The following is a 23523-nucleotide window of genomic DNA, read 5'->3' as shown; positions in this document are numbered from 1 at the left end:
ACTTATTTAAATTTTTTTTTCACAACATTAACCCCTAAACAATTTCCAAAAATAACATTGCACAGAAACTCATTTCCTAAAACATCTTAAATCGAACCAATTTTGTTAAGTTTATTCGTATAAAATCTAGACAACATCTATAAATTTTGATTTTTCCAAAAACTACTTTACCCATTAAAATTTATTCCCATAAAATATCCAAAACTATCTTTAGAGATGGTACAATCTCTCGAATTTAAAGGATATAATCGATTTTCCATAACAAAAAATGTACAATCGCCATAATTATTTTGACATTAATAAAGTTCCGCTTAATCTAAATTTTAATCCGCGGTACACTGCGTGATAATATTTTTACAACAAAAAAAAAACAAAATTTTAAAAAATTGTATTTTTTTGATAATTTTGTTTCTTTTGCAAAAAAATAAATTTTGTTTTTTGTAAATAAAATATTGATCTCTACGTATTTGCAAAAAAAACTATAATCAATTTATGTGAAATTGACAAAATGAGTTAGTTTCCTAAAATCATCCTTATGACTGAGATTAGAAAAATGTTATAAACTCCGCCAAATTGGAGCTTAATCCCCGATTAAGCGCTGAGATGTTGATGAATGATGGGATTAAGGGACCGATGGAATTAAGAACAAAAATGAAAAAAAAATGCAGAAAATTAGAAGAGGAGGTCGGGAAGAAGAAGTAAATGAGGGAGAAAATCTTTGATTATAAGAATGAAAGCTTTTAAAAATCATAAGTGATGTTGGTGTTTCTAACGTGGGTTTGGTGATAATTTATATTTGAAACGTTAGTTTTGTTTTATTAAAGCAGACTATTTTACATTTTCAATTGATTCAATAGTACATGCTAGGTTTAAAATTATTGTCATATGAGTTCTAAATTTATTAACTTGCATATTCTACTCACGTTATATATTTATTAACATTTTTAAAAATTTACTTCCGACATATCTCTATATTGTTCTACATAAAAAAACACAATTATGCGGTGTGCCATAGATCAAAATCTAAATAATATTTTAACATCTATATTAAAAATAAAAAAAACTTAATTATTTTATTTAAAAAACATAAAGTTGTATATCAAAAATTAAAATCGTCTCGGTAAATCAAATAAATATTGATAACTAAAAAAATCTAAAAATTAATAAAACAATAACAAAATAACAAACTAATACAACATAAAATTTAAATTTTATGAATTATAGTCCTGCGGTATACCGCGGGTTAAATCCTATTTACTTATTAGTAGTCCTAAAATAATAGAAACAGACCAAAAGATGAGTAAGATGACACTACATTCCCCAGAAAACAATTCTCGTTCTGATACATCTTAATTGTATACCCACAGTCACATTTAGGGTCTAAAAGAAACACCAAACACGTGAAACACATATTACATTCTATATGCTATTCAAAAAAAACATACACATGTAGATGTAGCACAAAAAATTGAGACAAATACATACATATTGATGAGTCAGGCTTACCTGAATCGATCAAACGAATAATGGAAACAGAGAAACCAACCCATTCTCTTCACCATAGTTTGTTGTATTACATCCATGCCATTGCCACCTACAAAATAACAAAACGTTCATCAACGCATTCTATAATGTAAACAGGTTAGGTCAACAATAGAGGAAAGATAATAATTAAAGAAAAAATCAACAGAGAAAGAAGAGCGAGAGAGAGAGAGAGACAGAACCTGAGCATAGGCCATAGCATTGCAGAGATGGATCCGATCCGATGATCCGATGTTCAGGGGCTTGCATAATGGCTTTAATTTTAGCTTAGTGGGCAGTACACGTTCATCTGGATTCATAGTTGCATAAATCAATACACGAAGAAGCTCTCTAGCATCCAAAAACACACATCAACAGAAGACAAAGGTTGAGTCCTCTAGCTAAAACCACTAAAGAAGAAGACTCGTGGATTTCCCAGATTACAGAGCCTCTGAGACTAGAGAAATCGTCAATTTACCCATTAGTAAAGGAAATAGATTATAGAGGGTTAGACTTACGAGTAAAGGTTTTCTCAGTGTCATCAAGCCTTTTGGTGTTGGTTCCTCCAGCATTGACCTACTCATATATAAACAAAAACTAAAAATCCCCGCCCCAAGGTTTTGTATTCAAATCACCATTCTTGTTTTGAAGACTCGTATTATAAAATAAAAAACAGAGTAAATCACGTACTGACTCGGTGAAGACTCGGGAGATGGATGGAGATCATTACACAGATCGATTGATCTGATCATCATCGATCGGCTTTTATACTTGAATGATGTCTACTTTGGATTGGATGGAGAAGAAGAATCATCGGAATTCAGAGATGGATCCATCTGATGATGCAGAAAGCAATCTGATCATCATCGGCGTTTCTTTTTTATGAAGACGTTAACCGGAGAAGATAACGAAACATCATGTCAAACTCTTACAAAGATATTTATTTTTTGGTTTAGGGTTTTGAAGAATGAAGAAGAAGAAGAAGAGCAATGGGAGAAGAGAGAAACAGAGAGACAAAGTTGTCTATTTTGTTTTATAAAGCAAAAGTTAATTTTTAGAGGTTTAAAAGCAAAAAAAAAAAAAAAAGGAAATCTACAAATTCACAACGGTCAGATTAATATTTAAGATATGCGTTTGTTGTTGTTAACTTTTTTTTTAATATAATTTATTATTATATATACAGTAATTAAGTGTTTATTAATTTATCTTTATTCTTCTAATCACAACGGTAACAAACACATTCCTACAGTACTACGATGGGACTGGGAAGCATCTAATCATCTATTTTCAATTTCTATGATGAACACTACAGATAAAATGAATCATTATGACATCTTTCATATGCCTATATATATATATATACAATAATGAATTGCTGAAGATATTTATAGGGTCCGAATGGTAACCGCGGATTTAGTAACGGGAGACAAAAAATTTGCTTGTGCGGTACGGTTCAATTGCGGTACGTGCGAGACAAATGTATTTGCGGGACAAGTGCGGTTATTCCAAAATAAGCGGTACAAAATAATGTTTGATTGGTTAAAAACAATTGGCATTGCAGATTTTATATCATTTTATTAATAACTAGTATATATATATATATATTATTATTTTTTGTATTAATAAATATATATTTTAATTTTTGGATTTAAAATACCAAAATTTATTTAAAATTAAAAATTAATATACATATTTATTATTGAATCAGTTACTAGTTCAATCATAAAAACAAGTACAACACAATTAAAAAAACCATTATCAAACTCTTTGATTTACAAATCTATTCATAATATCAATCTTTCGTTCCAAATTGGTTTAACTAACAATAATATCATAAATTATATTATATTTTTTTTTAAAACAACATTTGAGTTATATATTTTTTGTTTGTATAAAAGACTTACTGAAAATAAGTCAAAAACATTATCTATAATATAATGAGAAATAATAGTGAGAGAGAGAAATAATAGTGTAAGAGAGAGAGGTTAATTACTTTATTACATTGTGTTAATAAAAAGTATTTGGAAACTTAGAAAAAAATAATAAAGTAAATCATACATGAGGTTTTTTTAATAGTTCAAATTAATGAATATCGTTAACATATAACAAGAATATGTGTTGATTATTTAGTTTTCGTTCACTCAACATAAATTATATATTAAAAAATATATATATTGTTGTTTTATGTGCGTTTTTTTGGGTAATAGATGAGTGATCAAATAATAGTGGTCCATGAGTTAATTATCCAGTCTCAAAAACCGCAAACAGTGTCTGATTCTCTTTCTTGAAAAAAGGCAAATAACCAAAAACTTTATGATTGGTGAATAATACAACTTTTATAAAAACTCTCTTTGAAATCCGCGTTAGTAGTATCTCCAATCAAGGCCATAATCTTTGCTTCTCCCTCCCAAAGAGATTTTGTAACTCATCAAAGTCTAACTTCCTAGCTAATTTCCTAGCGTCAACTCCTGTAACTCATCAAAGTATAATATCTGCTTCTCCCTCCCAATGAAGGGCCTGGTGCAAATATGACGGAGCGGGTCAAATGGTCCGGTTTTATACGCATCGATAACTCAACGGAGGCAACCCAATTCACCGTTGGTCCCTTTTAGTCTCGACTTCTAAATTCTAATCGTTAGAATTGATAATACTGAAGCAAACTAAAAACTGTTGTAACCACCATTTTGGATCGTAAAGATGGGATTAGACTTATAAATTTATCAACATTCTTGATAAGATTTATTGCATATGTATATGTATATAGTATATGTGTGTATTACAAAGATCCTCTATGGTTAGTCTGTTATAGATAAATCTCATGCCAAGTGAGATTAAAATATTGTGACAGCTTGAGTTCTCACGTTTCTTTGTGAAACTCAAACGTTATGGCTCAGTTCTTTGCTTCTTCTCTGGAAAACGAGTTTAGTTACCAATTTGACTTGTAGAACCTTGCATGTACTGATGTGCACGTAAGAAATCGAATTCAGTACAACCACGTGGAGTTAATTTAGTTGCTGTCTAGAAGTATTATTAATGCGTTAGTTGAGACTTTAGACTTGAGAGTATTTTTATATAGTTGTATATCAGAAACCACTAGCGTTTCTTAGAAATGTTTATTTTATAAACCGACTTGGCATTAACTTCTGTGCAAGAAATATGTTTTTTTATAGGATTACTTTGCTAAATATGACAAAATCTTGAATACATTAATTTATATACTGATGATTGATTTTTGCGTGTCTTTTATATGATACATTAATATAATGTAAAATAGCATGTAATCGACTAAAAAGAACATACACGTGAAATGTATGTTATCTATCAAAGACACTCGCATGGATTACAATTCTGTTACCCCTCATCGGAAATATAAAATCAGCAAACTGTAAAAGTATTAGAAAAACAGAAAAACAGATACTAAGAAAATGCAGCTAAACGAATGTTTGATCATAATTAAGTGAAACGTCACAGTCAAGTCTTTGTTCAGAATCCATCATTTTCAAACATTCTGCTTCTTTTTTTCTTTACATATTGCCCAACCAATACGAAAATAATTATTACGAATTAGATTAGATACAAACAATAATAGCTACTAGTATCTTTTTGGTAACCAGTGTAGTAATAAAACGAACTGCAAAATTCTCTACGATATTAAACGATTTACGATATAATTATTTTATTTAGATGCAAAGTCTTAAGGTGGACCGGAACATGACTCATGGGTCTTCTTGACTCTTCTTGTGCTCAATTATTTGTGCGTGTTGACCATATAATTGTTTCTGTTCAAACAATTTTTTTTCTAAATTCTCATCAAATAATGCTTTTAAAATGTTGACAAGAAAAAGGAAATGCATTCTAAACTTGATGATTTTGATATTACAAAGTAAACAAATTTCTTCGCTATATCAGGAAAACACACAAAAAGAAACATTTTATGGTAAAGCATTGGTATTGTACATTAACAAACTACATCTATATATCTATATGTATGTGTGTGTTTACATATAGAGACAATTGAGATTTTAGTACATTTTGAAAACCTAATTGGAGAATTTGATTATTCACTATTTAAAATTGACAAAACATATACTTTCACTATTTTCTACTATTTAGATTATTTCCTAACCCTCAATTTTTTTTTTTAACAATTATGCCACTGAAATTAAATATATATTTTGTTTTTATTACATTAATCATTGAATCTAATAACTAAAATACTAGTCAATATAAATTTATTTTCTAAAACTTTTTAGGTATAAAAACTCTATATATTTATATTTATTATTTGATATGCATTTTATTTGACAATTTGTTTTTAACATGTGAATTAAATTTATAATTTTGTTTATGTACAACTCATTAAGTGTATAAATATATTTCGTACAACTTATTAAATATACAAATGAATAATAATACATAAGTTTAACCCTATAATTTATTTAGTTTACTTATATATATATATATATGTACTATCTTACTCATATTAACCCGAATACTATATATATATAATACAATTAATATGAGTAAGATAATACTATTTATATTTATGTTATGATGTACACTAAATATGTTGTACTGATTTCTTTTTTTTATAACTACCATTTTGTTATTTCATACTACTACATTATGTAAAAAAAAAAAAAATACTACTACATTATATCCTACTTTCTCATTTATCTCACATCACTTATTTTTTTTTATCTCACATCACTTGTATTCCACAAATAATAACACTCATTTATTTTTTGAATTATAAATAGTAAATGTACTAAAAATCTAACTAAGTTTTAAAAGTGCACTGTTTTACAAAGAAACTTATATATATAAGCGTATAATAACTGAACATTATCACAAACTCCAAAAACGAAATGCAGTTCTTTTTGTGTAGTTATTTAAATTTGCTCATTATTGTCAAATAGCCAAAAACTTGCTCCCATACCTAATAAGATAGATAATTGAATATAACATTGACTCTATATTACTTAATTTAGGTGGAATGACGGAGATTTGAAGATAATTGACTACTATAACATTGACTCTATATTATACTCCTATATGCATAGATAATCACACAGATAAAAGTTGCCTAACTCATTGCCACCGTCGTTGACAAATTTCTTCCATTTGAGATATATTATAAATTTAAATATATCTAAATCGAGTTTAGGTAATTGAAATAATGATTAGTTTCAGAAATTTACACAACTACGACGGCACCAAAACCAAACATCCCGATGCATAATATAATTAAAATAAAATACTAGAAAACCTTCCTATCCTCATTAGTTTGGGGTTTATGCATACGAAGGAATACTGCCAAGAAATTTTAATATAGAGCCAAGAAATGAAGGAAGGATGTGGATCTTTACCAAAAACAGATGGGCAGCTTTGAAGATGCAGTGTTCGATGATAATAATATCTCTTACTAATAACTAAGCAACGCGTTTTTATCTCACAAGACTCCAATACATTGACTTTGAAACACTAAAAGTCGTATTATTATTGTTTTGTTATAGTACTCTATAGTCCCAAAAACAAAAAAAAAAACTAAAAAAGAAAAGAAAAAAAATTATACGAAAATAAGGGAAAATCTAAATTTACACATCCCATATACTCCATACTTAGGCTTTGCATCAGACATTTGAGAATTTACGGCCCCGACAAATACATATAGATATTATTTGTTGTGATTTTTTTTGTTCCCTTTCTCTAATGAAACACAATTTTCTTTGTTTCCTTTATTTATATAGTTCATATTACATATCGGATCAATTTTGGAAAAGAAAAAGACAATATGCAAATATATTATTTCATAAATTTATTTGGACTGGTAAATCATTGAGTAGAAAGTCAAAACAAAACCTCAGAATATTTAATTCTAGCCATAAGAACTAAACAATTAATGGCTAATAAATTTAAACAATGTTGGAACAACCAAACAAAATTAATCCGAAAAAACAAAGATACTGTATGCATCCATCCAAGTCTAGTGAATATGTCCGTCAGTAAGTATGAAACTGCATGATTCAAACTACATGCAAATTATTTGTCGATGCAACAAAATGTTTTAAACATGGACCATATCAGCGCCTTAGTGTAGATGGAATAAACTTTTTTTTTTCTTTCACGTTTTTAGCTCCTAGCTAGCAACCTCGTGCTTCCATTCTTATGTAACCAGAACAATCCCAAAATGACTATTTTAGTTTAGACGACAATTCTAAAAACTATGAGAGTGACATCGTTCTATTGGTTCTTTCTACCTTTTACAATCGATTAACATCTTCCTCTAACAGAATGCAATCGTATTATTTCAGCCTCCACCTAAACCTTAGATTCATTCACCGCATGGTTCAAACTGTGGGAAGAATTGTAAACCAAACCTTAAGAGTTACATCATACATCGAAAATAACTCTTTTACCTCTGAATGAATGAATATACGAGACAACTGTGAAACAATGCGATGTAGTTTAAAACTTTTAATAATAACAAAACTGTTCCTCACAATCGGAGACTAGTCACCATGAGAACCATTATATATTCATATTTATAGTTTCAAAATAACAAAATTTAATTACGGACCCACATCCCAAACCTCCCCCACTCCCATTTATAACTCTATATAAACTAAACACAAACTTTTCCAAAATCATACCAAAAAGCATTTAATTACATTACAACAACAAAAAAACATGCATTCTCCCAAACTCATTACATTAACACTCTTCTTGTCTCTTCAAACACTCTCCATTGCTTCTCAAATTCTTCCTCTTCCTTCTCCTTCAAACGCTACCTCAACCATCTGCAAAACAACACCGGATCCAAAATTCTGCAAATCAGTGTTCCCACAAATATCTCAAGGCGACGTCCGCGAATACGGCCGCTTCTCCCTCCGCAAATCGCTAACGCAATCGCGAAAGTTCACGCGAACGATCGACAAATACATCAAACGCAACAATGCCCTGCTCTCCAAATCCGCCGTTGGCGCTCTCCAAGATTGCCGCTACCTCGCGAGCGTCACAACTGACTATCTCATAACTTCGTTCGATATCGTCAACATCACCGGATCATCAACCAAAACGCTGTCGTTTTCGAAAGCCGACGAAATCCAAACCCTTCTATCCGCGGCTTTGACTAACGAGCAAACATGTCTCGAGGGAATCAACACCGCCGCGTCCTCTTCTTGGACCATACGAAACGGCGTCGCATTGCCTCTAATCAACGACACAAAGCTCTTTAGCGTCTCACTCGCTTTATTTACCAAAGGTTGGGTTCCAAAGAAGAAGAAACAAGTAGCCGCGGCCGGTTACTCTTGGGCTTACCCGAAGAGCACTCACACCCACACAAACCCACTCCGTCACTTCCGCAACGGAGCTTTACCGTTGAAGATGTCGGAACACACACGCGCCGTGTACGAGTCTTTAAGCAGGAGGAAGCTCGCCGACGGCGACGACAATGACGTGAACACTGTCCTAGTAAGCGACATCGTAACGGTGAACCAAAACGGAACCGGAAATTTCACGACCATAACGGAAGCTCTTACGGCGGCGCCCAACAAAACTGACGGCACCTCCGGTTATTTCGTTATTTACGTGACGTCAGGTGTTTATGAGGAAAACGTTTTGATTGCCAAAAACAAAAGGTATCTTATGATGATCGGTGACGGAATTAACCGTACGGTGGTTACCGGTAACCGGAACGTCGTCGACGGTTGGACCACTTTCAACTCCGCCACTTTTGGTACGTCTTTAAGAGATAATGCTGAATTTTTATTTTATTTTACACTCATTTATAATAAATATTGCTATATTTAGCACATGCACAACTTTTATGTTTAACTATTTATATTGAGCAATTTAAAATATATACTAGTAATAATTTAGAAAACAGTGCGTTTGATGAAAATAAATGATTAATATCTTATTACAAAGTTTTTTAAAATAATTTGAAATAGTCTATTTTTAGCATTTAAAAATAGTATATGTCGTGTAAAAAAAAAGAGGTCACCGGCACTTTAGTTACGTTGCCGACGACACACATGGCTATGATGACTTTGGATGTAATCTTAAAAACTAACCACAAAAATTATTCAAACTTTGATAAACTTTTTTACGTGCGTAGTAGTTCGGGTCATAATTGCACGTTGTTCACTATATGACAAAACTTTATATTACTTCTAGGAGTGTAGTGAATAAGTGACAAGACGCATTATTGACTTATACTGTTACCATTTTAATTTATAGAAATAAAGAATAAATCATTTATGATGTTGACTTTATCTTTTTTCCTCAGCTGTTACATCGCCGAACTTTGTCGCCGTAAACATGACTTTCCGAAACACCGCTGGACCAGAGAAGCACCAGGCCGTGGCTATGAGGAGCAGTGCTGATCTCTCCATCTTCTATAGTTGCAGCTTCGAAGCTTATCAAGACACGTTATACACGCATTCGCTTAGACAGTTCTATAGAGAATGTGACATTTATGGAACAGTCGATTTCATTTTCGGCAATGCAGCTGTCGTGTTTCAGAACTGTAACATATATCCGAGACAACCGATGCAGAACCAGTTTAACGCTATTACAGCTCAAGGTCGTACTGATCCGAATCAGAACACAGGGATCTCGATCCACAATTGTACGATTAAACCGGCTGATGATTTGGCTTCGAGCAACTATACGGTTAAAACGTATTTGGGACGACCGTGGAAGGAGTACTCACGTACGGTTGTTATGCAATCGTACATTGACGAGGTTGTTGAACCCGTTGGTTGGAGAGAATGGAACGGAGACTTCGCATTGAGTACGTTGTACTATGCTGAGTATAATAATACCGGATCCGGTTCGAATACCACGGACCGAGTGGTTTGGCCCGGTTATCACGTGATTAATTCTACCGATGCCAATAATTTCACTGTTTCGAATTTCTTACTAGGAGATGGTTGGATGGTTCAGAGTGGTGTACCTTATCTTAGCGGTTTACTTTCGTAATTTCTTGTATTATTTATTTATTTACTTGGGGAAAATTTAGTCCAATACAGTTTAATAACAATTGTTGTAATTTTGAACATTCATTTATAAAATAACGAGTTTTGATAAAATCAAATAAATTTAAATATTCATACATCAATAAGTAGTAAGATTTGAAATTAAAAATAATAAAAATCAATTCATTGGTTTTTGTTTTCTTTTTTTCTTAGCCAGAAGAATAAATAAATAAAAGTGCAGTGGCACAAAATAAGTCCAATGGTATAAGGCACTACTATCACACTAGAGATCGAGTCTTGCTTCATTTGTTTCGTAAGAATTTGGCTAATGAACCGGCCAGTTGTGATCCAATGATTGACCAAAAAAAGAATAAATAAATAAAAGTTTCAATAGTTACAGCGGTTGGGACGGACTAATCTGTCTACGGATTAGACTATTTTTTATTTACAATTCACGTGAGTAGTTTACAAATAGAATTGGACTAATTGTATATCATTTTTGCTTACAAATAGAGTTGGACCATCATTGTCCACGCCTAGAAGAGAGCCGTCTTATGATTTGTTCGTTCTAGTCGCAATTACCATTCACACGCTGAATATTTTTTCCAAAAAAAGTAAATAAATAAATATCTCAATTTAATGAGATACCTGTGTTCACACTTCTTCACACACACCTGACACCTGAGAGTGGGCCTCTTCATCAATGGAGAAGATAGAGCACACGACGATATCAACCAATGGCATTAACATGCATGTGGCTTCGATCGGTTCAGGTTCAGTGATCCTCTTCCTCCATGGGTTCCCCGATCTCTGGTACTCATGGCGCCACCAGCTCCTCTCCTTTGCCGCCTTAGGTTACCGCGCAATCGCTCCAGATCTCCGAGGTTACGGCGATTCCGACGCGCCGCAGTCTCCTGAATCTTACACCATCCTTCATATCGTTGGAGACCTCGTCGGATTACTTGATTCGCTCGGTGTTGACCGGGTTTTCCTCGTCGGTCACGATTGGGGAGCAATTGTAGCGTGGTGGCTTTGTATGATCAGGCCTGATCGAGTCAAAGCGTTGGTCAACACTAGCGTTGTGTTTAATCCGAGGAATCCTACTGTGAAACCTGTTGATAAGTTCAGGGCTTTGTTCGGCGACGATTACTACATTTGCAGGTTTCAGGTGAGACTTTTAAACTCATGAAAACTTGAATTGAAATTAAAATTAGGGCTTTGATGAAGTTTTTGATGAAGTTTCCATGTGGTTGCAATCAAATACATACTTAGGGTTGATAATTACTGTTCAGGATTGTTTTATTGTCAACCAGAGTTGAGGCAAATTGGTTAAATAGGCAATGCTTGTTTCGTCTGGTGTTTAGTTGTGTGAAATTATCATTGGTAAATTTGGTCTCTTTTACTAATGATTTTTGAGTTTATTTTCTCAGGAGGCTGGAGAGATCGAAGAGGACTTTGCTCAAGTTGATACAAAGAAGTTAATAACCAGATTTTTCGTTTCGCGTAACCCACGTCCACCTTGCATTCCGAAGTCAGTTGGTTTCAGAGGTTTACCTGATCCACCTTCTTTGCCTGCTTGGCTCACAGAACAAGATGTCAGTTTCTACGGAGACAAGTTTGGCCAAAAAGGTTTCACCGGTGGACTAAACTACTATCGCGCCATGAACCTGTAAGTCTTATGAATGCTAGCACGAGTTCTACGCCATACATTATCTTTTCATGGTTAATCTGTGCCCTGAATCGATCTGGTCTTATCCTAACCTGTAGAAGCTGGGAACTAACGGCTCCGTGGGCTGGTCTACAAATCAAGGTCCCTGTGAAATTCATAGTGGGCGATCTAGACATAACATACAATATTCCCGGAACAAAGGAATACATACATGGTGGTGGTCTGAAGAAGCACGTGCCGTTTCTACAAGAAGTGGTGGTAATGGAAGGTGTAGGTCACTTCCTCCAGCAAGAGAAGCCCGACGAGGTCACTGACCATATCTATGGCTTCTTCGAGAAATTCAGAACCCGCAAAACCTCATCCTTGTAGTAGGTCTCCGTCTGCACAATGTCAAGTTCAATGTTGATTACGCTCTCGGTCAAGGTTACTGTCTTACTTGTTTAGTAAATAATAACTTCAATGCTTTATCATTTTGGTTGTACGATCAGTCGTTTTTTTTTTAAAAAAAAATATGTGAATTTTATTAACCATAATGTTTGCTGAATTTACAAAAGCGTTATACAGCGCTCATCACCTTGCTCAAAAAAATAAAAACATGGTATGAGTGATCAGTTAATCGAACATAAGTAGGTAAACCTGGTCATATTTCAGCCAGTCAAGTAAAAGATCCTTGAATTGCCTTCTGTTCTGTTTTGCCAAAATAGCATCCCGAATTTGCCTATCCAGGTGCTTGAATATGGTGTGTGCATCCGTCAGAGATGTTGTTGTGATACCTGTTATTTCGCTCCAACCAAATTGCGTAGAGGGTGGCTTGTGCAGTTAATCTTCGGAAGCATCATGGAGAAGTGGAGTCATTAAGATCCAACCAAGCCGTGAAAGCGTCCCAAGTGTGGAAAGTGAAAGGTCTGTAGCCGAGGCGTCGAGTGACTTTGGTCCAAACTGTTTCACTGAATTCGCATCTCAAGAACAGGTGCTCACGAGTTTCCAGCGCAAGGCCACAAATGCAACAGCTAGAGTCAATTTGTAGCCCCCATCGAACCAGTCGAGACCATGTGGAAAGCCTATCTTGATGCATCAACCAGTCAAGACCTTGTGGATCAGTCGTTTTGTTGAAATAAAAAGAAAATGAGGGCAGTTGAATTTTTGTTTTCGAATTGTCTTTGTCCAAGTAAAATTTCAAAATGTTGAATTCTTTTTTTTTAACATCTATTTTCATTTACTTCGAATAAGAGTTTACAAAGTTACAGAGAAATGATCCACATAAAGATACATTTATGATCAATAAAGAAGAAACGATACAACAAAAGAAGTGAATTTAACGATGCTTCTTGTCTAGAAGAACTTACTCGCTAACAGATAATCAAGTCTGTTATTTTCCTTCTTCGTGCTCGAACACAAGTCGTTACGATTCTTGGCTATCATCCAACTATGAAAATACCAAATTCACTTCGCAATCATTAAAACACCAAGCGACAGAAGAATTTGCAGATGATCATTCGCCGGAATCAAACTCTATTGAAGAGATATAAAATAAAAACAATTATTATATATAAACTCTATATATATATATGTGATATATGTATGATTGTCTTCCTCTGCCTTTAAAAATATTTGGGAGACAATAGCCATGGCGCCACTTGAAGATCTGCTATAAGTTTTGTATAACCATAAACGAGATCCATTTCATCTTTTACACCCATAATCTTCATTCTTCAACCATAATCATAATCACCAAAATGGATGCTTGAGATAATTAGGATAGACCTTGCCTTAAAAATGAATATCTTCTTTCCTGGAACACTCCTTTTTATGAGAGAGGACTTGGAACACAATCTGAATCTTACAAAAAACTAGATTTATGAAGGAATAAGATAAATTAAGAAGATGGAAGACGAACAGAAGGAGTACGTCCGACGCCGGAGCCGACGTCGGCCGAAACCATAGTCTTGGTTAATCGCCTTTAGCGTAGTTTGTTGAGGGAGAGGAAAAACGGTTGTGGAATGACGTCCACATTGTGTATACAGTTACAGCAGTTTGTGTCAAAATGTTGAATTCTTGTGGCCTCTAGAAAACATCATTTAAGCATAGGTGAAATTAGTTATAAAAAAATTGAAATGTACAAATATATGTGGTTCACTCGTTTTGTTGAAAAAAAATGAGGGCAGTTGAATTTTTTGTTTCTGAATTGTCTTTGTCCAGTCCAATATATACACACCTTTTCTTATATCCAAGTTAAATTTCAAAATGTTGAATTCTTAAGCATAGGTAATTCATTATAGAAAATATAAATGTACAATTTTATCAAAAACAATAAATCTGGCAAGGACATTTATACTTTACACCTACCTACTAAATAAAATTCATTTACCATTTTTAGTTATATGATTGGAGGATATAAGTTTGTTTTTGTATCAGTGGGATATTTTTCGCCAACTTAAATCTCAAACGCGTCCGGATCACGCGCCAGTTACGCGTAAGACTCCGACTTTTGTTAGACAAATATTCACAATTAATTGAAGACGCCAGTCAGAAGAGAAAAACCACTCCGCACCTGAATAGACAAAAACACCCTCGTCTTCTTCCGTCGCACCGCTTCTACAGCGATGTCATTTTAGTCAAACCAAAAATTCTCTTTGAAGCAAAAAAAAAAAAAAAAAAAAAACCCACCAAATCGAATTCGTAGTCCCAATCCAAAATCCTCCTCCTTCTTTTTCTTGTTCTTCTTCGCTGTAACGCTTTTTACCTAATCGGAGAGAGAGAGAGAGAGAGATAATGCAATCGTCGAAAGGACGGCGTAAAGTTGGCTCCACAGCCGCCGGAGCCGGTATTGACTCGGCGGAGAAGCTCGACGAACTCTTGATTTCGTCTGCGATTTGTAACGGCGAAGATTTAGGACCGTTTGTTCGGAAAACGTTCGGTACAGGGAAACCAGAGACTCTTCTTCACCATCTCAAGTTTTTCGCACGATCTAAGGAGTCAGAGATCGAAGAGGTATGTAAAGCTCACTACCAAGACTTTATTCACGCCGTAGACGATCTCAAATCGCTTCTCTCAGATGTTGAATCGCTTAAATCTGCGCTTTCCGATTCTAACTCTAAACTCCAATCCGTTGCGGCGCCGCTTCTTTCGTCTCTTGATTCGCTTGTCGAGGCTCAGACTGTGTCTAAGAACGTCGATCTGGCCATTGGAGCCGTCACTCACTGTGTTCGTGTCATGGAGCTTGTTTCTCGAGCTAACCAGCATCTCCAGAGCGGTAATTTTTACATGGCGTTGAAGTGTGTGGACTCGATTGAGAGTGATTTCATGGACAAAACTCCTTCGTCAACGCTGAAGCGGATGCTTGAGAATAGGATTCCGGCGATTAGATCTTATGTGGAGAGGAAAGTGAATAAGGAGTTTGGTGATTGGTTGGTTGAGATCCGTGTGGTGAGTCGAAATTTGGGTCAGTTGGCTATTGGTGAAGCTTCCGCGGCTCGTCAGCGTGAGGAAGAGCTCAGGATCAAGCAGAGGCAAGCTGAGGAGCAGAGCAGGCTTAGTTTACGTGATTGCGTTTATGCGCTTAACGAAGAAGAGGATGATGAATTTGGCTCTGGCCCTGACAGCAGCGACGCTGGTAGTTCCGGAGGTGGATTGCTTGGTTTTGACTTGACTCCACTTTATAGAGCTTATCACATTCATCAGACACTATCTCTTGAAGATAGCTTTAAGAAGTACTATTTTGATAATAGGGATCTTCAGCTTACCTCTGACTTCCAGGTATCTACAATGACTCCGTTTCTTGAGTCTCATCAGACGTTTTTCGCACAGATCGCTGGGTTTTTCATTGTAGAGGATAGAGTATTAAGAACTGGTGGAGGTTTGATTTCGAAACAGCAAGTGGAGAGTTTGTGGGATACTGCTGTGATTAAGATGTGTACTGTGTTGGAGGATCAGTTCTCTAGGATGCAGACGGCTAATCATCTCTTGCTGATTAAGGATTATGTGAGCCTGTTAGGGGTGAGTCTACGCAGGTATGGCTATGCTGTTGATTCCCTTCTCGAAGTATTGAGTAAGCATAGGGACAAGTATCATGAGTTGTTACTATCTGATTGCCGTAAACAGATCACAGAAGCATTGTCAGCAGATAAGTTTGAACAGATGTTGATGAAGAAAGAATATGAATATTCCATGAATGTGCTCTCTTTCCAGTTACAAACATCAGATATAGTACCTGCATTTCCTTACATTGCTCCATTTTCAACCACCGTCCCAGATTGCTGCCGGATTGTGCGGTCTTTTATCGAGGATTCGGTTAGTTTCATGTCTCATGGAGGTCAGCTTGATTTCTATGATGTCGTGAAGAAGTATCTGGATAGGCTTCTAGGCGACGTTCTCGACGAGGCTCTGTTGAAGCTGATTAACTCTTCTGTTCATGGAGTTTCTCAGGCAATGCAAGTTGCAGCAAACATGGCCGTGTTTGAGCGTGCTTGCGATTTCTTCTTCCGTCACGCTGCACAGCTTTCAGGAGTTCCTTTGAGAATGGCAGAGAGAGGTCGGAGGCATTTCCCATTGACCAAATCTCAAAACGCTGCAGAAGATACACTCTCAGGAATGCTTAAGAAGAAGATAGATGGTTTCATGACGCTGATAGAGAATGTCAACTGGACAAGCGACGATATTCCACAAGGTGGGAATGAGTACATGAACGAAGTGTTGATCTACTTGGAAACTTTGGTTTCCACCGCGCAACAGATATTACCCGCTAAAGTTTTGAAAAGGGTTTTGCGCGATGTCCTTGCCCACATTTCTGAGAAAATTGTTGGAACATTATGCGGGGATCTTGTAAAAAGATTGAGCATGGCTGCAATCAAAGGACTTGATATGGATATCCAGTTGCTGGACTCATTTACAGAGAATCTAACTCCATTGCTCACGGATAAAGAAGCCAGAGAGATGAAAAAAGCATTCATTGAGATAAGACAGATGATCAACTTGCTTTTGAGTAGCCACCCTGAGAATTTTGTTAACCCGGTGATTAGAGAAAGAAGCTACAATGCTTTGGATTACCGGAAGGTTGCGACCGTTTCAGAGAAATTCAGAGATCCATCAGATAGTATATTCGGGACTTTTGGAACAAGAGGGTCGAGGCAAAACCCGAAGAATAAATCTTTGGATGCGTTGATAAAGAGATTGAAAGATGTGAGCTGATGATGGATCCAAGCACAAATCAGAAGCGTAAGTACGATCCCGTCCTTTGTTTTTATATATGCTCTATTGTTAATTATATGATTGCTTTATATTTCATTGTTGATGATTCGTTGGTCTCTCAGAAAGAAAGGCAGAAAAAACACAAAACTGATTTCTTCATCCCAGGAGTGTATTTTTTTTTCCCTGCATTTTCGCAAATGAGTTCAATAGTTTGATTTCGAAATTCAAAGTTCATGTCACCACAGCCAGTCCAAGGCTTGACCTCTCCCCTTTCGATCCTGTTTCAGTAGGTGGTTTAAATACGTGTTTTAATATCGAATTAAGCATTTTTTTATATTAAAATATTCTTCAAGAAACTTTTGATCCAAGTTTGGTTTTAGTTTAGATTTTGATTTTTTTTTCTCAGATAAATAGGTAAACAATTTGAATGGAGTTTAGATTGTGTTAACTTGGAAATTTTCGGTTAGATTGATCTCAAACCTATCATGGGTTGAATGGGTTTGGTTTAGGCTCCGATTACCGCAGCGGTAAATGGTGACCAGGTTAAACCTATCATGGGATGCAAGATACACTCTTTGTTTCTTCATTTTCAATCAAGGTTGGTTTGGTTACCACGTGATCGTGTTTGTTCCTTTGAACACGTGCCCTCTCTGTCAACCAAATTGCAACCGTCCATCTAATCGCATGGTCTCTCCATCAGACGCGCTGATTTACACTGTCCACAAGACACAAACACCTAACAAACTATCTTCCGTTTGCTGTACTTATGATGAGAGTGACACAAAGCTTAAGTAAAGCTTCAAAACAGAATACAATCTCAAACACGAGTCATAGGATACAAAAACTGAAAAGAACCCATGTCGCCAAACGCTAAACTCAGTAGTAATATCATTTTCTTCTTTCTCTTCTTAACCGCCTCCTTCGCCGTCTCCGAACAAAAGCTAACCGCTTACAACGCCGTCAGACGCTACAACTTACCACCAGGAATCCTCCCAAAAGGCGTCTTGGACTACGAGCTCAACACCAAAACCGGAGATTTCAAAGTCTACTTCAACGACTCGTGTGAATTTACCATCCAATCGTACCAGCTCAAGTACAAATCAACCATCTCCGGCGTTATATCCCCCGGTCATGTCAAGAATCTGAAAGGGGTTAGTGTTAAGGTGCTTCTCTTCTGGGTCAATATCGCTGAAGTGTTTATTAACGGCGCCGGTCTCGATTTCTCCGTCGGAATCGCGTCGGCGAGTTTCCCGGCGGCTGATTTCGAAGAGAGTCCTCAGTGTGGTTGTGGGTTTGATTGTAATGGGCTTTTGTTTTCTTCTTAAATCGACTGGGCCTTGTATTGTGTATACTGAATAAAAAAAAGGCTTCTGTCATAACTTATGAGTATGAAGATTATTAGTTAAATTAATTAATAATCTAGTTAATGTGTGTAATGTGTATGATTAGGTTTCTTTATGTCAGTCTACACTGTACACATGTGGTGTCTTAACCATTTTTTGGTTTACACTTTTGCGGGTTTAAATGTCATTTACCAAAATTACTCTAAGCCAAATGATAATAACTCTTAAGAGACCATGTAAAGTGGTCTAACTGTAACATAATTTATATATTTCTTTCACCGGAAAAAAAAAAAAGAATCCAATCCTTTATACAATTCAGAAAGAGAAAATCGTGTGCATTTTTTTTTTGTCATTTTGTTAACAAAATGTCTTAAGATAAATTATTTCAAAATCATCCGTTACAGAAACTTTTCCAAAAATAATTAGTCTCATGACTACAACCTGACACCCTGTCGTGTCAAGTTGTCTACCTAAGAACGCCGCCGTATTAATTTTTACTAAAGATATTTTCCAACGAACATTACAAAAAAGTCTCCGACGCAGAAACCAAAATCCCAAAGACGGACGGAGAAATCAAAAACCCAAAAATCAAAACTTTTGATTTTGTGTTCCATCAAAAACCCAAATGTCTCATCTCACGATTATAATCGTTTCTATCATCTTCCTCTCTCCACTCGCATTCGCCGTCACCGCGGAATCGGATACTCCGACGGCGTATTCACTTCTCCAAAGCTACAACTTCCCCGTGGGAATCCTTCCAAAAGGAGTCGTGGCTTATGATCTGGACACAACAACAGGCAAATTCCATGCTTATTTCAACAATTCGTGTAGCTTCTCTCTTGTGGGTTCTTACCAATTGAATTACAAATCGACGATCAGTGGTTACATCTCCGAGAACAAGCTCAAGAAACTGACTGGTGTTAAGGTCAAAGTATTGTTCTTGTGGCTTAACATCGTTGAGGTTATCAGAAACGGAGACGAGATGGAGTTTTCAGTTGGGATCACGTCGGCCAACTTCGCGATTCAGGAGTTTTTGGAGTCGCCTCAGTGCGGGTGTGGTTTTGAGTGCAAGGATTCGAAATTGGGCTCGTTTGCGGGAAGAAACACTCCTTTTGTTTCTTCCTCTTGAAATTGTGAAAAAGGTTCAATTTTTTTCTTTTTGTAATTTGTCTTTCAAAAAAAAAAGTCTTTACCTTTTAGAGAAAGATCGCATCTTTTTGTTATGTATTGTCCCAATAATATGAGCGTTAGTTTCTGGAATTCGTAATTGTGAAGTGAATTTGGCTGATTTGTGATCTGAAAAATCTATATATCTTGTCTTAAGAGTGAATGGTTTTACTTTTGTTTATAAGGTTCGTTTCTGAATCATGGTAGTGGATAAAAAGGTTACTCCTTATTTGTGTTGATTCGGTTTGGATGGAGCTGCAGTTAGTAGATTAGAGGCCATTAAGTTTTTGGGGACTGTTTCGATCGATCTTTGAGATACTCAGAGATCTCGGATGGGATTGAGCTACTGTCAGTAAAGTAGGATAGTATCTATCGATCATTAGATCTTGGTTCTTTCTCTTTGATGAAGAGAGAATTAGCTTGGAGATATAAGAGATATTTAGTGAAGATGTTTGGTAGAGTTCTTGTGCGTTTGGGGTAACTGTAAAATGTTGCTTATGTTTTCATCTGTTTTGGGATGGATTTAGAATATGGTTCTTTGAAGTTCTATACTGATTTCATCAGGCCATTGTGTTGATGATGGATACTGGTCTTTGTGAGTCACTCCAAATTAACAGTCTCATAGGCTTGAGATAGTATCAGGAACTGGGAAATGTCACAATAACTATGGATCTACACTGATGAGATATTTTGATCTCGGATTGGGTTGAGCTGCAGTTAGTAGAATAGTGTCTATCGATCAGTTGATCTCGGATCTTTCTCTTCGGGTGAAAAGAGAAGCTTGCAGATGTTGGAGTTAGTTAGTGAAGATGTTTTTGGTAGAGTCTTGTGATTTTTTTCATTTGTTTTGGGATGGAATTAGAACATGGTTCTCTGAAGTTCTACACTGATTTCTTTATTACATCATGCCATTGTGTTGATGATCGATACTGGTCTTTGTGATTCACTCCAATTCTCATAGGCATAAGATAGTATCAGTAACTTAGAAATGTCACAATAACTAATGGATCTACACGAATGAGTCTGATTCTCCTCTTTTGAGATAGATGTCTAGTGTTGCAGAGAAGAACCAAATTTACCACCCTGAAAGAGTTTGAATGTAGTAACTGAAACGCAGGTTAAAATGATCATAATCTTTTGTATCAGGTAAGATTTGATTACTGACTAGAACATAAAAAAAGGGCTCCGGAGATCTAAGTAATTCTTTCTGGTGGGCTTTTGAGAGGAAAGGTTTTTAAAGCTTAATTCAACTGAACTATGGGTCGAATAAGCAGTTCCAGTTTTCTGGGTCTTTGCTTAAACTCAATCCTTGTAATTCGTTTCTCGTAAGAGTCATCTACGTTACCACAGTCATCTACGTTACCACAGTTTTGGACTTAAGCCTTAAACTCAAGATATGGTTTATGTCGTGATCCATTTGTCAATGGATCTGAAACACACAAATAGGGAAATTTACGAATGTGCACAAAACCTATATTTCCGGTTAAGTCCTTTTAAACCGGTGTCGTTGAGCTCTTGAGAGTTGATGATATTTGATATGGCATTTATAAGAAAAGTTTCGAAATTAACCGCAATTGATTTCATGTTAATTTTGTTCTAGGTTTAGATTACTCTTAGTCTTGGGTCAAGGTCTTCCGGTTTTTACAATTACAATCATTTACAAAGAAGATACTATTCCATATTTTCTCCCGTAGACTAACAAAGTGAGATAGTTTTGTGGGAGACATCACATTGACATTACACAAGTCCTTGTCAAACGAATTATGCAGGCATCCAATGGAAGTCGTGTCAAGCAAGTAGCGAAGGATCGATAATAATTCATAAATAAATAAATAAAAATTATCATATAATACCGTAAATGAAAATAGTCAACTATTGATGACTTCGCACTTTTGTAGAACAAAATAAATAAAAGTCAATGGTACTTGCTCCTTCGATTCCAATGTATATTTCTGGTATGCATACGAATGCATTTACATATGTAACATTAACTGTTTTTGTAGTATGATATGTTGTACTAGCTAGCATTTATCAAGGCTGTAAAAGGTGCTAGAAAATAGTTACTCGTCTATTTCAAAACTTCTGTTTTTTCGTTTGTTTTTTCTAGTTTCAATGCAAGACGTTGTTAGAGCTATACCAAACATACACCTTTTTAGGGTTAGGTATCAAAGAAAAGGCAGATTTAGTTTGGCATAATTTTTTTGGGTGTGTAATAAGTATCATACAAATCGCAGGGATTTAGGATCATCATCTTATATGTGTTTAGTCGCTATAACATGTGCGAATAAAAAGTATCTTCTAGTACAAGTAATAAACCTCTATATTTTTTACTGATCCTAATCCAATAACTACTTATAAATTTCTATGTCTACATCGGAATCACTTGTTAAGATGCAAATTATGGCTATATGACATGATTGGGTAGATACGAAGAATTAGCAAACAACTTAAAAGAGAATAATGGAGCAACTCAATTATTTATAGCCAAGTAAAAGAAAATTCTATGCTGATAGATTCGATGTACCAAGGTGGCCCTCTCACAAAATAAGTGTCTCAAAGCCTTTGAGCATAATTGACTCTTCAAAGGAAGATAGGACACGTCTTACGTCTCTTTTGCCCTTTTGAATTATTTTAACTTCACCTTCAGTACATATGTGGAATAACTACTACACAACAATTTTAGCTGGTATTGATTCCTCAATGGCTCAATAAAGAAAGTAAATCAATAAGCAAACCATTTTGTAATCATTGATCAATGTGTGATTAGATGGACGCGAAGAGATAAACTTAAAATGTCTACTAAAACCTAACATATACACTTGTATAAAATATGATAAAGGAACGGTCGACACTCCAAAGGTACAAAACAATACTATCTTTTAAACTAATTTAAGTATGATTAACTACATTATTAAAGGATTTCTATGTCAAGTAGTTGTTGCTAAATTATGCACTGCCACTAATTAATCTATTCTTACCAACAATTAGATAACCAAGAGACAAATTCTGTCGGCTATATATCCATGCAATGAACAAAAACTATATAACTAAGAAGATTTATAATATATATATCGTATCATTGATGAGTTTACCACGAATACGTAAACCTTATCTATGTGTACATAGTTTTTTTAGAGTCCACTAATTAATATTTAGATTCCTTTTAATATGTTATCTCATACGTTAACTAGGAACAAATTAAATACACATACAATAATTGAACATTTTCGTACGTATTGTCTTTTAAAATCATCCGACTAAATTTGGAATGATATACAACGAAAAATTGTCATAGCTACCCCATAATGACGAATCCTATAATTCCATAGACTAGTCACTAGATGATACATATTATGAATCCAACCAAACCAGAATAAAAACGATTTGTTCTTGTCTAAATTTTTAAATAACGTAACATATATAGGATGTTTTGAAGAAAATTTAATGAAGAACATTTATCTTTGCATGTTACTATGTTAGAGATATGACAATTGACAAATATATGTTTAAACGTCGTTATATATATTTTGTAGGAATTCAAAAATTTCACCCTTGCTAGTTTTTCTTTACAAACGACAAACTTCTATAATCAATTTCAACGTTAAATTAATAATGTTAAGTTAGGTTTAAATTGTGAAATGGCTAGCGAATTAAA

The 23523-nt window shown here is 35.1% G+C and overlaps 4 protein-coding genes, 1 long non-coding RNA gene and 1 pseudogene across 9 annotated transcripts; 5 read left to right on the top strand and 1 right to left on the bottom strand.

Annotated features, from left to right (window-relative positions):
• Window positions 1–1193: 1193 nt before the first annotated feature.
• On the bottom strand, window positions 1194–2534 carry LOC104737548 (uncharacterized). Of its 3 annotated transcripts, none has more exons than XR_015577371.1 (4): window positions 2212–2534; window positions 2040–2118; window positions 1725–1831; window positions 1194–1594 (listed from the first exon to the last, which is right to left on the bottom strand). It is a non-coding gene; the product is annotated as an uncharacterized LOC104737548 (long non-coding RNA). The 3 variants fall into 3 exon arrangements; XR_015577370.1 differs by having other exon boundaries at window positions 1725–1872; window positions 2040–2097; XR_759751.2 differs by having other exon boundaries at window positions 1296–1594; window positions 1725–1872.
• A 5641-nt stretch (window positions 2535–8175) lies between these two features.
• On the top strand, window positions 8176–10616 carry LOC104737546 (putative pectinesterase/pectinesterase inhibitor 41). The gene is made up of 2 exons (XM_010457746.3): window positions 8176–9259; window positions 9812–10616. Exons 1-2 carry the CDS (start codon window positions 8212–8214, stop codon window positions 10504–10506), a joined length of 1743 nt encoding a protein of 580 aa, XP_010456048.1. The 5' UTR covers window positions 8176–8211; the 3' UTR covers window positions 10507–10616.
• A 355-nt stretch (window positions 10617–10971) lies between these two features.
• LOC104737545 (epoxide hydrolase 1) lies at window positions 10972–13394 on the top strand. Of its 2 annotated transcripts, XR_759750.3 has the most exons (4): window positions 10972–11670; window positions 11933–12171; window positions 12270–12594; window positions 12898–13394. XR_759750.3 is itself a non-coding variant. In XM_010457745.3 (3 exons), the coding sequence occupies exons 1-3, from the start codon at window positions 11206–11208 to the stop codon at window positions 12538–12540; spliced, it is 975 nt and encodes a 324-aa protein (XP_010456047.1). In that variant the 5' UTR covers window positions 10972–11205; the 3' UTR covers window positions 12541–12698. The 2 variants fall into 2 exon arrangements, 1 of the variants encoding a protein (XP_010456047.1); XM_010457745.3 differs by lacking the exon at window positions 12898–13394 and having other exon boundaries at window positions 12270–12698.
• A 1298-nt stretch (window positions 13395–14692) lies between these two features.
• Window positions 14693–17581, top strand: LOC104737544 (exocyst complex component SEC15B pseudogene; annotated as a pseudogene). The gene has a single exon (XR_015577907.1). The product of XR_015577907.1 is annotated as an exocyst complex component SEC15B pseudogene (transcript).
• A 504-nt stretch (window positions 17582–18085) lies between these two features.
• On the top strand, window positions 18086–18737 carry LOC104737543 (uncharacterized protein At5g01610). Its single transcript, XM_010457743.3, has one exon. It carries the CDS (start codon window positions 18216–18218, stop codon window positions 18681–18683), a length of 468 nt encoding a protein of 155 aa, XP_010456045.1. The 5' UTR covers window positions 18086–18215; the 3' UTR covers window positions 18684–18737.
• Window positions 18738–19202: 465 nt separating this feature from the next.
• Window positions 19203–19961, top strand: LOC104737542 (uncharacterized protein At5g01610). The gene has a single exon (XM_010457742.3). The coding sequence runs from the start codon at window positions 19327–19329 to the stop codon at window positions 19828–19830; it is 504 nt and encodes a 167-aa protein (XP_010456044.1). The 5' UTR covers window positions 19203–19326; the 3' UTR covers window positions 19831–19961.
• Window positions 19962–23523: the final 3562 nt, after the last annotated feature.

Source organism: Camelina sativa, chromosome 13, assembly GCF_030686135.1.
Source record: "Camelina sativa cultivar CO46 ecotype springtype chromosome 13, ASM3068613v1".
Classification (NCBI taxonomy): domain Eukaryota; kingdom Viridiplantae; phylum Streptophyta; class Magnoliopsida; order Brassicales; family Brassicaceae; genus Camelina; species Camelina sativa.
Note: the sequence above shows the minus strand (reverse complement) of the source record. Positions and strands in the feature narration are given on the sequence as shown.

Bases quoted from the DNA above. Each gene is read 5' to 3' on its own strand.
- LOC104737542 (XM_010457742.3), top strand. From the start codon at position 19,327: ATGTCTCATCTCACGATTATAATCGTTTCTATCATCTTCCTCTCTCCA.
- LOC104737546 (XM_010457746.3), top strand. From the start codon at position 8,212: ATGCATTCTCCCAAACTCATTACATTAACACTCTTCTTGTCTCTTCAA. The intron at 9,260-9,811 runs GTACGTCTTTAA...TTTTTTCCTCAG, and splicing joins TTTCAACTCCGCCACTTTTG to CTGTTACATCGCCGAACTTT.
- LOC104737545 (XM_010457745.3), top strand. From the start codon at position 11,206: ATGGAGAAGATAGAGCACACGACGATATCAACCAATGGCATTAACATG. The intron at 11,671-11,932 runs GTGAGACTTTTA...TTATTTTCTCAG, and splicing joins ACTACATTTGCAGGTTTCAG to GAGGCTGGAGAGATCGAAGA. The intron at 12,172-12,269 runs GTAAGTCTTATG...CCTAACCTGTAG, and splicing joins TACTATCGCGCCATGAACCT to AAGCTGGGAACTAACGGCTC.
- LOC104737543 (XM_010457743.3), top strand. From the start codon at position 18,216: ATGTCGCCAAACGCTAAACTCAGTAGTAATATCATTTTCTTCTTTCTC.